This window comes from Poecilia reticulata, chromosome 6, assembly GCF_904066995.2.
Source record: "Poecilia reticulata chromosome 6, P_reticulata-male-v2, whole genome shotgun sequence".
Lineage (NCBI taxonomy): Eukaryota > Metazoa > Chordata > Actinopteri > Cyprinodontiformes > Poeciliidae > Poecilia > Poecilia reticulata.
Window position 1 is genome coordinate 8,818,784 of NC_088835.1, and position 13,307 is coordinate 8,832,090.

A 13,307-nucleotide genomic window follows, 5' to 3' on the forward strand; every position below is an offset into this window, starting at 1 on the left:
CACAGCAAACATGTAACTTTTATTCACACCCCAACATGCCGTTCAGAACTGACCAATAATCCATAACAATAATCTGTTTGGGTTACAGAAAAATTTGGACCAGAGAAAAACATACAGCTAATTGTTTATACTCTTGACAACAGAGTCTACACATCCTCCCATTGGGGGAAACTCAGGAATTATTGTCATATCTAAGGTTTAATGCCCAGGAGTCTCTTTGAAACACACTCAAAACTGCTTTTTTTTTTTTTTTTTTTTTTACAGTGTGATTAATTTCTTTACTTGTTTTTAATGGGTTCTCTCTCTCTTTGACAACACAGCCAAATGACTGATATCAAGTAAAGCAAGAAACAGGCAAGGAAATCATAATGATACGCCACAACTGTAAACACAACCATCAAGGAGGCATACAGCAATGTCTTGGAGACCTTGTCGCAAGAAAATAAGTCTTTCCGCCTCCACTCAGTTCGGTGTAAGCTCTCGTGTGTATTGGCTCTGGCCTCAGCAGCTGTTTTCACGTCCTCATCCGTCTCCAGAGGGCTGCTGTGCTGCTGTTCTTCGTCCAGAGCTTCACTGATGGACGGCATGGATGTTGATGGCACTTTGCCTCGGCTTATGGAGGGCCTCTTGCGTGCTGTGAACCCCGCCTCTCTGATCTTGTCCGTGGGGACCTGCGGTGCCCTCAGGCAGTGCACGTACAACCGCAGTTCTTCGTCTGAGTCCGACTCTGCCGAAGCGCTGTCCGGTTCCTCCGCTGAATCGCACATACCACCTTTGGCAGTAAGGTGCTTTGTGTCCGTGCTTGATTGGTCATCCTTCTTGCTTTGAACCTCCTCCTCCTCCTCATCGGACCGAAGGGTGTCCGTCTGGATGGACGCAAATTGCCTCTCATTTGGACAGTTCTTCGCTACTCTGCTCACTAGAGTAGATAAATCATCTTCAACCTTGGTTTGTGTAATGTCTGTCCTTATTTTAAAAGACCCTGGTTCATCCTCGTTGTTTTGCACAGTCATGTCTGAGTCTGCATCTGTAACTACAAGCTCTTCTGCTTCACTAACTGGGATTATTATATCCTGCTTCAGGTCTGTTACCATCTTTCCCTCTTCCTCTCTGAGCCTTGCTTTTTCCATACTCATCCATTGTCTCTCTGCCTCATTCTGCTGCACTGCTACTTCTTGCAATTCTGTTTTGTCTACTTGAGTACTTTCTGTTCCATCTGTCTTTATGGCCTTAACCTGCTTGAATTCCTCTCCTAAGCCTGCCTCACTCTCTAACACCACAGCAATGTGTACCTTGACCTCTGTCGTTTCCTCTACTTTCCCCTCAGTTTCATTGGTCTCTGTCTTTAAATGTAGCAGCTCCCTTTCTTCTTCATTTGATGAAACACAGTTTTCCTCCTCTTCAACCATCTTTTCCCAGTTTTTCTCCTCTGCAATGTCTATTAAAAGGAAATCCTCATCTTGTTTTAAGAAAGAGGAGACCATTTCACATTCCCTTGTTTCTTCCACAACATTTTGATGATTGTGTCTTCCAGGCATATCGGCATGGCGTTCATTGTTACTTCTAACGTCATTTATGATGGATTGAGTGACTTCATACATTTCCTTGATCTCACCAGTGTTGCTTTCATTACCTTCAGCTTTTGTTTCTTTTGCATCTTCTTGAGTTTCCGAAGATGCAGCTAGAGATACAAGATTTGTTCTCTCTGGTTCACAAAGATAGACAAGACTATTCAGGCAACCTTTGCTGTCAGTCAGATTGGTATTCAAGTCATCGAATATCTGTAGAAGTTTATCTTTCACCAAAGCAGTTTTCCTACTTCCATTTTCCTTGCAGACCTCTGCGCTCTCACAATTCTTCTCTTGAACACCATTGACCAGTAAGTCGACCCCTTCGTCTATGTGCTCTAGCATAAACCAAAACTCTTTGAAATCCTCTTTACTTTCATCCTTTGTGAGTGTTTCCTCTACCTTCGCTGAACTGAGGGAAGACTTTTGCTCTGTTGACTGACACTGTGGTGCTGAATAGGCCAATATTTCCTCCTGTGCTTCTGTCTGGGATTGGACAATCTCAAACGGCACATTGTCTTCCACAGGACATTGTTGACCCAAAGACTGGTTACATTTCTTTTCCATCTCAGTTGGATTCTCCACAATTTCCAAATGCTTTGGGATCTTATTCGAGGTCTTTTTTTCTTCAGTGGTTGGACCGACCAGTTTGACAGACAAGCTTTCATCACTGGATCCCTGACAGCTGGTCAGATCCCCCTGCACTTTGCCCATGTTGCTCTGGGTGCTAACTGGAACAATGCCACAAGTCTGTGTGGGTTCAGAGGGAAGGCTGAAGACTCCAGTATTTACAAGGTTTTCAGCTGACACCCTCTGAAATGCCTGGCAGTACAGTGGGGCAACCACTGTGCCGAATGTGAAACTGTCGCACTGACTAATGAGGGTTTCGCTCCTTGTTGTTGCTGAGTTGTTAGAGCCCGCTAAACTCACGTCTCCATCCTGATTTGTGGTGACAAACTTGCTGATATTTTGCTGTTCTTCAGGTGCGGGCTCACCGTCTGAATCCAGGGGGTTGTTCGAGGCATCTGGAGCACTCTCGCCTCGCGCTAATACAGCCAGGTCAGATTTCACTTGCTTGGTGGATGTCTGGTCATGTGCTTCTTCAAGAGCCTCAAAAACTAACTGAGGAGATTCTGACTTAACTTGTCCCTCATTAAACGGCTGCGAACCGACAACACTGTCTCCTGGGGTTTCTTCGCAAGTTACTTGCTTTGTTTCTGGGGGGGTTTCGTCTTTGCCAGCGTCATTCGCTCCTCCATCTCTCTGGGTGTAGTAGTCCATCAGTCTGGCCGTCCGAGCTGCTTGTCTTTGCCTTCTTCTGCTGCTGTTCTGTTTGTTCTCCATCTGCCGTCAACAGGGAGGATAGATTCATTTTAGCGCCAGCTCACACATACTTACAGTAACTTGCACATCTGGCGTGAACATTTCTACATTTGTCACATTATAACCATGAATTTCAGTATATTTCATATGGAATTTATTCGGTACACCAGTACAAAGTAATGCATAATTGTGAAGTTGAAAGAAGATTTTGCAGATACAATCTGAAAAGTGTATTTTGCTTTCCGAGTTAACCTGCTGTATTCAACTCCCTTTAAATAAAACCCATCCATCCATCCATCCATTTTCTTGCACCCTTTTTCCCTCAGTGGGGTCGGGAGGGGTGCTGGTGCCCATCTCCAGCCAACGTTTCGGGCGAGAGGCAGGGTACACCCTGGACAGGTCGCCAGTCTGTCGCAGGGCAACACAGAGACACACAGGACACACGACCATGCACACACACACTCATACCTAGGGGCAATTTGGAGAGGCCAATTAACCTGACAGTCATGTTTTTGGACTGTGGGAGGAAACCGGAGTACCTGGAGAAAACCCACGCATACACAGGGAGAACATGCAAACTCCATGCAGAAAGACCCCAGGCCGGGAATCGAACCCAGAACCTTCTTGCTGCAAGGCAACAGCTCTACCAACTGTGCCACTGTGCAGCCATTGTAAAACCCATTGTAACCAAATGTCTTTAAAACACACACAATAAGACCTAAGTCTCAAATCTCCGCCTGGATATTTTTGTTTATTTAAACTGTGTGCAGTTCTTTAAATGTCCTGTGAGTGTCATGTCGGTTTTAAGGTTGCGAACCCACATGCAAGAACACAGTCAGACAGAGCGAGTCAGAAACAATAATGTTTATTGAAGGATCAGGGAGCTGGTGGCGAAGCCGAATCGGCGGACCGGTTCTTCTACTGCCAACGGGAAAAAGCAGGGTTAGCGAGAACTCAGCGGAGTTTCTCCAGGAAATGACTGAGGTGAGCTTACTTGGCGTGGAGGTATTAGGGGCGAAGCGGAGCGCGAGCCGAGTGTCCGTTGACGAGCGATGCTTAGCTCTGATGTCGGGCACGGCCTGGAGCCTGATCCGTCCAGGCGGTCCTCCGGGAAGTTCGGGCGTGGGCCTCCTGGCCCGTAGCGTCCCGAAGGGGAAATCCCGGGGAGGGATCGACGAGGGGAGATCACGCACACACACACAGGGAGTGGCGTCTGACCGGGAACACCGGCAGCGTCGGGAAATCACACAGGAGGGAGGTGATCCACAGCGGGGAGACAGACTTACACGAATGCGGGGGCAGCTGGTTTCCGGGAAACAACTAGAAGCCGGCGGGAGAATCTGGCGAGGGAGACAACAAGGGTTAGACGAGAGTAATCACAGAAGGCCTCTTTCTGGAACGCTGGTTACCGTGGTAGGCAATCACTCAGGCGGTGAGACGGAGTGTAGCTGCTGCTTATATCGCAGGTCCACGCCCTCTAAACCAGCTGCAGGTGTGTGTCCGGGTTGAACCAGGACACTTCTCAGGGTGGAGCATGGGTGACATCTGCTGGATGTCTTGAGAAGTGGTGGTTCCAGGGACAGGTGGAAATAAAACTAACTAAAGGAAAACAAACTAAGAAACTAGGAAAAAGGGGAGGACAAACAGACCCTGACAGTACCCCCCCCTCAACGGACGCCACCTGGCGGCCGAACAGAGGACGGGGTCTGGGAGTCCCTAAAGTCTCTAATAAGGGAGGGGTCTAAAATGAATGATCCCGGAACCCAGGAACGTTCCTCAGGACCATAACCCTCCCAGTCGACAAGGAACTGGTGACCCCGACCTCGTCGCCGAGTGGCGACAATCCGGCGGACGGAGAAGGCCGGATGGCCATCGATGACCCGGGCGGGTGGAGGGGGTTCGGCCGGAGGGCAAAGTTCACTGGAGAGCACTGGCTTAATTTGGGAAACGTGGAAGGTTGGGTGGACACGCAGAGACGGGGGAAGGCGGAGGCGTACAGCTGAGGGGCTAATGACTGCCAGCACTTCAAAGGGGCCAATGAACCTTGGAGACAACTTTCTAGACATAGACTTGAGGGGAATGTTGTGTGTGGACAACCATACCTTTTGTCCCACTATATAAGCAGGTGCAGGGGTTCTACGACGGTCAGCCAGGCGTTTATTGGTAGCGGAGGTGTTGAGGGCAGTGATGGTGTCCTTCCAAATCTTATGGCTTCGTCGGATGTGGTGTTGTACCGACGTGATCGAGAGGTTCTCCTCGTCAGAGGGGAGGAGTGGTGGTTGGTAACCCAGGACCACTTCAAACGGAGAGAGACCTGTGGCTGCAGAAATGTGGCTGTTATGTGCATACTCGACCCATGGGAGGTATTGGGCCCAATCGTTGGGGTTCGTGGAGGTCAGGCATCGCAGAGTTGTCTCTAGCTCTTGGTTCATACGTTCTGTCTGGCCATTGGTTTGTGGATGGTAGCCAGAAGTGAGGGATACCTTAGCCCCCAGAGCCGAGCAGAACTGACGCCAGACCTGTGATATGAACTGGGGGCCGCGATCCGAGAGGATTTCCTGCGGGATGCCATGTAGTTTAAAGACATGTTTAATTAATAACAGGGCAGTCTGGGCAGCCGTGGGCAGCTTACGTAGGGGAACAAGGTGACATGCCTTGGAGAAACGGTCGACGATGGTGAGGATGGTGGTCATACCTTTACTGGTTGGGAGTCCGGTAACGAAATCTATGGCCACGTGGGACCAAGGGCGCTTAGGTATGGGTAGTGGTTGTAGGAGTCCTGCGGGGGGTTGATTGGATGACTTGTTCCGGGCACAGATTGGGCAGGCTGAAACAAACTCCTTGACATCCTTGTGTACGGAGGCCCACCAAAACCGTCTGTTTATTAGCCCAATCGTGCGGCTAACGCCGGGGTGACCTGAGAACTTAGAATTGTGTATCCACTGGAGAAAACGGGATCGAACAGAGGACGGAACATACACCTTACCCGGTGGGCAGGACTCTGGGGCTGGTTCTGTTTGCTGAGCTTGATGGACGATGTCTTCGATCTCCCAGGTGACCATTCCCACGGTGCAACTGGGAGGCAGGATGGGAGCTGGGACCACCTCAGCGTCATCTGGGGAATAGACTCGAGATAGAGCATCGGGTTTAACATTCCTTGAACCTGGGCGAAATGTGATAGATAGGTTAAATCGAGAAAAGAACAGAGACCAACGAGACTGGCGGGGATTGGATTTCTTGGCTGCTTGCAAGTATGTCAGGTTCTTGTGATCGGTCCAGACCAGTACGGGGTGTTCGGCGCCCTCCAGCCAGTGGCGCCACTCCTCCAAGGCGAGTTTAATCGCGAGAAGCTCTCTGTCGCCCACGTCATAATTCCTCTCAGCTGGTGAGAGTCTACGGGAAAAGAAGGCGCATGGATGGAGCTTATGGTCGTGGGTAGACATCTGGGAAAGAACCGCGCCGACCCCGGTGTCGGAGGCGTCAACTTCCAGAATGAATTGCTTCTTGGGGTCAGGCTGGACCAGAATGGGAGCGTGTGCAAACCGGGACTTGAGCTCCTCGAAGGCGGCCTCCGCTTGAGGGGTCCAGACGTATTCTCTCTTGCTGGAAGTGAGAGCGGTGAGGGGTGAAGCAGTCTGACTGTAATTGTGTATGAACCTCCTGTAGAAGTTTGCAAACCCCAAAAAGCGCTGTAGTTGTTTGCGGTTTTCGGGTTTAGGCCAGTCGAGTACTGCCTTGATCTTGTCCTCGGATGCTCTAACCTGTCCCCTTTCGAGGATGTACCCTAGGAAGGTTACTGAAGGGCGGTGAAACTCACACTTTTCCGCTTTTACATACAGCTTATTCTCCAGAAGGCGTTGGAGAACCAGACGGACATGTTGTTTGTGCTCCGCGAGGGATTTGGAATATATCAGGATATCATCCAGGTAGACGAACACAAAGACATTGATGAGATCCCTCAGGACGTCGTTCACCAGGGCCTGGAAGAAAGCAGGTGCGTTAGACAACCCAAACGGCATGACCAAATATTCATAGTGGCCCATGGGGGTTTTAAACGCCGTCTTCCACTCATCACCCTCCCTTATGCGAAGGAGGTGGTAAGCGTTCCTGAGATCTAGTTTTGTGAATATGGTTGCTTCTTGGACGGGCTCAAAGGCTGAGGATAATAATGGCAACGGGTACTTATTCTTGATGGTGATCTGGTTGAGTCCACGGTAGTCAATACAGGGCCGGAGAGAGCCATCCTTTTTCCCCACGAAGAAGAACCCTGCTCCGAGGGGAGAGGATGAGGTGCGGATAATCCCTGCAGCTAGAGACTTGTTTATGTACTCCTCCATGGTTTGCCTTTCTGCTCTAGAAATGTTATATAGCTTACTGTTGGGTAATGGGGCGCCAGGCAGTAGATCGATGGCACAGTCATACGGTCTGTGGGGTGGCAGAGACAGGGCTTTGTCCTTACTGAAAACAGGAGCTAGATCATGGTACTCACGGGGAATGGAGGAGACGTCAGATGGGTCAATCTCAGCTGGCTCTGTAGGCGTAGTGACGACTGGAAAGGCGGAATGAAGGCAGGTACTGTGACACTTTGTGGACCACGACTCAATCTTGGTCTCGGCCCAGTCTATGTGCGGGTTGTGCTTGTATAACCAGTCGAAACCAAGGATGATGGAGGCACTGGCGGCAGGAAACACGAGGAAAGTAATCTCTTCTGTGTGATTACCTGAAGTGAGTAGACGCACTGGCTTGGTTTGATGGGTGATCTGTGGCAGGTTCCCTCCGTCGAGGGCTGATACCCGGAGAGGAACTGGAAGCGGCTCGATTTCAATAGACAGTTGCTCGACGATGTCTGAATTAATGAGGTTCTGTTCACACCCTGAGTCAATGAGGGCTGATAAAGAATATGGTTCGTTAATGATTATGGAGACAGGGATGATGAAGCGAGATCTTACTGCTGTAGTCTCCGGCAGTCTCCCCGTCCTTACTGCCGGACCTGCGGGTTTAAACGTATTGGACAGTTAGCGATTACATGATTGGGTTCACCACAGTAAAGGCAAAGCCGGGAGCGCATCCTCCTCTGCCGCTCCTCTGGGGTTAGCTTAGCGTGTCCCAGTTGCATGGGTTCTGGTCCTGTAGATGAGGGAAAGGTGGGTGGAGGTTGGACAGTCGACTGGTTACTGACCTGTGCGGAGCGCGGAAGGGCGGTGCGGCGGGATCGCTCACTCATCCTTGACCGAATCCGGTCGTCTAATCTTATGGCCAAGTTAATAAATTCATCCAGAGACTCTGGTTCATCTAGAGTAGCCAGTTGGTCCTTTATCTGCTCATTTAACCCATGAAAGAATGCGCTTTTAAGCGCAGCAGGGTTCCAGCCTGAAGCAGCGGCCAAGATTCTAAAATCGATGGCAAAGTCTGACACAGTCTTCTGGCCTTGCTTCAATCCGTGTAGTTCACGGGAGGCTGAAGTCTTCTCAGCCTCTTGACAAAACACCTGCTGTAACTCCTTCAAAAACTCGGGGAAGGTACACCCATAGTTAGAGGCTGAAGAAAACCGGGCTTCGGCCCACTCTAGGGCTCGGCCCGTCAACAGGGATAACACGTAGGAAATCTTAGCACTGTCATGCAAAAAACTCTGCGGTGAATGATTAAAGATGATATTGCATTGGAGAATAAACCCCTTGACCTTCCGGACGTCACCTGAAAATTTCTCTGGCGCTGAGGGTCGGACGTCCGAAAACATGGAGCGGGCTGGTGGATCCGGAGCCACTGTCGGGGAAGGTTGAGAGCTGGGAGCCTGCTGAACTGAATTCCGTAGGAAAGTGGTTAATTCTGTTAGTTTATCGTTAGTCTCGGCTTGACGACTAGCTAACTCCCGTAATGCGGAGTCATGTGACTGGACTAGCGCGTGTTGTTCGGACAGCGCCCGTCTGATAGCGTCTGCTGAGGTTCCGAACTGGCCTGAGTGTTCTGTCATGTCGGTTTTAAGGTTGCGAACCCACATGCAAGAACACAGTCAGACAGAGCGAGTCAGAAACAATAATGTTTATTGAAGGATCAGGGAGCTGGTGGCGAAGCCGAATCGGCGGACCGGTTCTTCTACTGCCAACGGGAAAAAGCAGGGTTAGCGAGAACTCAGCGGAGTTTCTCCAGGAAATGACTGAGGTGAGCTTACTTGGCGTGGAGGTATTAGGGGCGAAGCGGAGCGCGAGCCGAGTGTCCGTTGACGAGCGATGCTTAGCTCTGATGTCGGGCACGGCCTGGAGCCTGATCCGTCCAGGCGGTCCTCCGGGAAGTTCGGGCGTGGGCCTCCTGGCCCGTAGCGTCCCGAAGGGGAAATCCCGGGGAGGGATCGACGAGGGGAGATCACGCACACACACACAGGGAGTGGCGTCTGACCGGGAACACCGGCAGCGTCGGGAAATCACACAGGAGGGAGGTGATCCACAGCGGGGAGACAGACTTACACGAATGCGGGGGCAGCTGGTTTCCGGGAAACAACTAGAAGCCGGCGGGAGAATCTGGCGAGGGAGACAACAAGGGTTAGACGAGAGTAATCACAGAAGGCCTCTTTCTGGAACGCTGGTTACCGTGGTAGGCAATCACTCAGGCGGTGAGACGGAGTGTAGCTGCTGCTTATATCGCAGGTCCACGCCCTCTAAACCAGCTGCAGGTGTGTGTCCGGGTTGAACCAGGACACTTCTCAGGGGTGGAGCATGGGTGACATCTGCTGGATGTCTTGAGAAGTGGTGGTTCCAGGGACAGGTGGAAATAAAACTAACTAAAGGAAAACAAACTAAGAAACTAGGAAAAAGGGGAGGACAAACAGACCCTGACAGTGAGTGTATATATATTTGCCCATCTATCCATAACAACTGGAACTTTCAATATCTAGCCAGTTATTTTTGCAGTTTACCGTATATTAAAATAGTGACCATCAGATTCACTTCCTGCTACGACGGGGTTGAAATTACCATAATAACCCGAGATTGCTGGAAAGCGCAACGTCTCCCCATTTAGAAACCGTTGGAATTTTTCAGACAGCGCTACGTGTGGCGATATTACGGTACTGCAAATTTGGCTGGATCGTCACCAATCCCTTCGTTCTAGAAGGGTTAATAGAGACTGCCTATGGGTAATTTGATCTCAGTATTGATCCAACTGTTCGAGAACATGTGAATAAACGCAATCATGAAGAACAAAGAACACAGGTCAGACAGTAGGAAGTGGATGGGGCATAACACAACATCATGGAAAGAGTATGTTGAAACTTTCACAAAATGGAAGGCCACCTAACCTGACAGGATGAGCAAGGCTAATATCTACAAATCTACAGTCCACTATTACTGTAAGTCCTGAGAATGTCTGTTGGCAGTTTGATACCTGCATGTAGGCGACGTAGCAAACATGTGAAAAAGAAGGTGCTCTGGTCAGATGAGACCAAAACATAAAATTTTGTCCTCCAACCATGTGTCTCAGAAAACCATCTCCTTTAACACACATTCCCACAGAAGATTACGGAGTTGGCAGCAACACATTGTGCTGAAGCTTTTTGTCTGACAGCACAGGAAAGATCACTCAGCGTGGTGTTATCACATAAGTTCAAGTTTTGATTTCAACAGGAAAAAAGGTTGGCATTGTTTCTAAGCAGTCAGTTTACAGTAAAAAGAATAAAGATGAGTTGGCATTTATTGCTACATGTTGTAGTGAAATGCTTGAGCTAAGTGACAAGTTATTAGCTGTGAGAAAATGAGAAACGGATGAAGTGCAAACAGCAAGTACAAAGTGTCCTGACGTGCGTTATGTTACGCCGGTGGCACTCAAGATGGTGTCACGTGACATTCCCACAGAAAGAGCAACCGAGGTCAGGTTAAGTTCTCTGTTCCTCATGTGCTCCCTTTCCTTCCTAAAAATACCTCAGAGGTTTAAAGATGTATTTGCTTTTAGACTGTGCAAAATTCAAATAGATAAATTTATATATAAAAGAAAAGAGAAAATGTGACACTCACCAGAAGTTTCTCTCCCTCTCGGGTCGAAGTTGTTGATTGTCCTTCAAAGGTTTTCATAGGTCCCCGGACAGACTCATCTGGAGAACAGAGACATTTTGTTCAAACATTTTGGTCCGACATTGAGGACTTTGTCCTTATTTCACTCTCAACAAAGTAAAAAAAAAACAAGAAATAGTCACCTGTAGACATATTTTCCTGAGATGAAGCTGGTTGTGATGAAATGTTTTCCACAGTGGAGACGCTCTGACTGCGAATCGATCAAATTTAAACCAGGTCACACTCAGTTTGGGTCTTTCCTTCTGCTTCATGTTCTTTTGTATTGAAAATATCACCAATCAACACAATGAGAGAACACGAGGAGACTTTATGTAATGTTATTATTGTCTTTTCATTTTATGGGGAGGGTATTTTTATTATTTGTGTCAAACCTGGGGGAAATATTGAGCCGAAACCATTTCTAACCAAGGAATTCTACATTGTGGAGATTGATGACTCTTTCAAGCCAGTCACACTAGCAAAAATACTCACTAAAATAACACCAGTTTGGATTAAAATGGCTTGGTTACTCATCCTCAACTTCTAAAAGTGAAAAAAAACAAACGACCAAGAGTGTGCAGTTAGAGTGATTAAATAAGGCTAGTTACATTCAAAGTTGAACTTGTGCTGCTCTTAGTGAAAACCTAACCAACGAACCAGGCATATCCCTTACCTGACGGTCTTCAGGCAGCTTTTCTTGGTCGCTTTTTCCCTCTGTGGTTTCTCTGTCCCCACTTTCATGCCGCGTTGGCAGGAGAGCACGTAGTTTCTGTTGTTATTGTTAGCCCAGAATGTCCCCATGGGAGTTTCGTACCGCAGACAAAAGTCGACCCTGACTCCCTGATCCCCGAAAGGTGGCCCCAAGGTAAGCTTAAACGAGAAGCTGTCCATCACTCCATCGCTGGAGCCGGGGACATACTCTGCCAGAAGGTCAAAGTGGGTGGCCCACCTGTCCAAAGAGGTTCTTACGTAGACAGACTTGTTGTAGGAGATGTTGAGAACGCGGACCACTCCTTTAAGTATCGTGGTCCCTGGAAGTAGCCCGATAGTTTCCAGTTCTACTTTCTGACTCAACACTTTGGCAAGCACCTCTTCAGAAGGCAGTGGAAGGGAGAAAGTCTGAGGCAAGAGGTGGTATTCCACTGAATCTTTACCCTGGACAACTACGGAGTTGCTTCCCGGTAGTTTGGGTACGTCCCACGTGTCAAACTCCTTCACTTGCACCAGACTGAGGCCCTTGGCATCGGCGAACGACACCCTTCGGGAACTGCAGTAGGGAGGTTCGGAATCCGAGTCCTCGTCCGAGAACGAGCTCCTTCTGGATGGGATGGGAGAGGATTTAGGTCTGAAACCGACAACTAAGTCGCCCTCATCTTCGTCTGGGTCCAAGCCGGCGAGGCCCGGGACGGCCAGGTAGTTACAGGCCTCGGAAAGTCTTAGCCGCCCTGCAAACTCCATGAAGCTCCACAGTGAGTGTCAGCAGGAAACTGCAATGTTGCTCCTTCTGCCAGCTGACCTTCGACATGCTCTGACTTAACAGACAGAGTCCAGTTACAGATGACATTGTTGCTATGGCCAACACTATTAATAGGCCAGAAGGGACATAAAATATGTACAGTAGTCTTAAGCTCAAAAGTTGGATCTGATGTCCGCTTCTTTCTTTCATCCTAAGGGAATTAACAAATATAAACTACTTTTAGTCACTTTTTTTGGTAAAACATCACCAGTGACTAAAGTTTGAGGGTTTTTTTTTCTTATGTAACCACTGTAATTGCTCCCAGGTGAGGTAAATGATAGCGCGGGAATTACCACATCAGCTATTTCAGTGTTGTTGCCCCAGTGGGTCACAAAAAGTTTAGGGCTATGGAAACAATAATTTCATACGGTGTACTCCTTAAAAGAGCTATTTTTCCCCTCTCCAATATAACTCACCAATTTTAATCCAGTCAATATTCCTCTTAGCCTCTCCCCTTTCACAGAGAGGACATAGTTTCTTACATCCGTGTCAGCAGCTTGAAGGTGAAATTCTGACATGGAGAGGCAGAGATTCTCACCGTTCAATATAGCTGTCATGTAAATAAGACACACTGGTAGTTACGGTAACAATGTATCTCCCTCTGAGCATGTGCATGTCATTAAATCAGTCACCCACACAATACTCTACAACCCCAGTCATTGAATAAGATACTGCAGTCTGCTTGCATAAAGTGCAATTACATCATGCGCAAGGTGCAGTGTAGTTTTAAAGGGGGATTGTATTTACTTTATTATCCATAAATTTTTTCTGGTCCCATGTGAAAAATTATTTGCTTACTAAACCTAATAATTGGCTGTGCCACAATTGGTGTGTTTGAGATAAAAGTCAAGAAGTTACTTT

At 48.4% G+C, this 13,307-nt stretch overlaps 2 protein-coding genes across 6 annotated transcripts in view; one reads left to right on the top strand and one right to left on the bottom strand.

The window, feature by feature from the left end:
• Nucleotides 1–12,388, bottom strand: ppp1r3ab (protein phosphatase 1, regulatory subunit 3Ab). The gene is made up of 4 exons (XM_008411156.2): nucleotides 11,604–12,388; nucleotides 11,074–11,141; nucleotides 10,895–10,971; nucleotides 1–2,912 (listed from the first exon to the last, which is right to left on the bottom strand). Exons 1-4 carry the CDS (start codon nucleotides 12,386–12,388, stop codon nucleotides 279–281), a joined length of 3,564 nt encoding a protein of 1,187 aa, XP_008409378.2. The 3' UTR covers nucleotides 1–278.
• Nucleotides 12,283–13,307, top strand: part of LOC103465927 (forkhead box protein P1-like) — a 19,546-nt gene continuing 18,521 nt past the window's right edge. For 4 of the 5 annotated variants that reach the window (XM_008411157.2, XM_081607822.1, XM_008411158.2 and 1 more), the window contains exon 1: nucleotides 12,283–12,399. The gene's annotated coding sequence lies outside the window, so the exon portion shown is untranslated. The remainder of the gene's footprint in view (nucleotides 12,400–13,307) is intronic. The other variant, XM_017305069.2, reaches the window with a different exon arrangement.

Coding starts and splice junctions, on each gene's coding strand:
- ppp1r3ab (XM_008411156.2), bottom strand. CDS start 12,388: ATGGAGTTTGCAGGGCGGCTAAGACTTTCCGAGGCCTGTAACTACCTG. Junction 11,142..11,603: donor AGCTGCCTGAAGACCGTCAG/GTAAGGGATATG, acceptor ATCGATTCGCAG/TCAGAGCGTCTCCACTGTGG. Junction 2,913..10,894: donor GAGAGGGAGAGAAACTTCTG/GTGAGTGTCACA, acceptor TGTTGACGGCAG/ATGGAGAACAAACAGAACAG.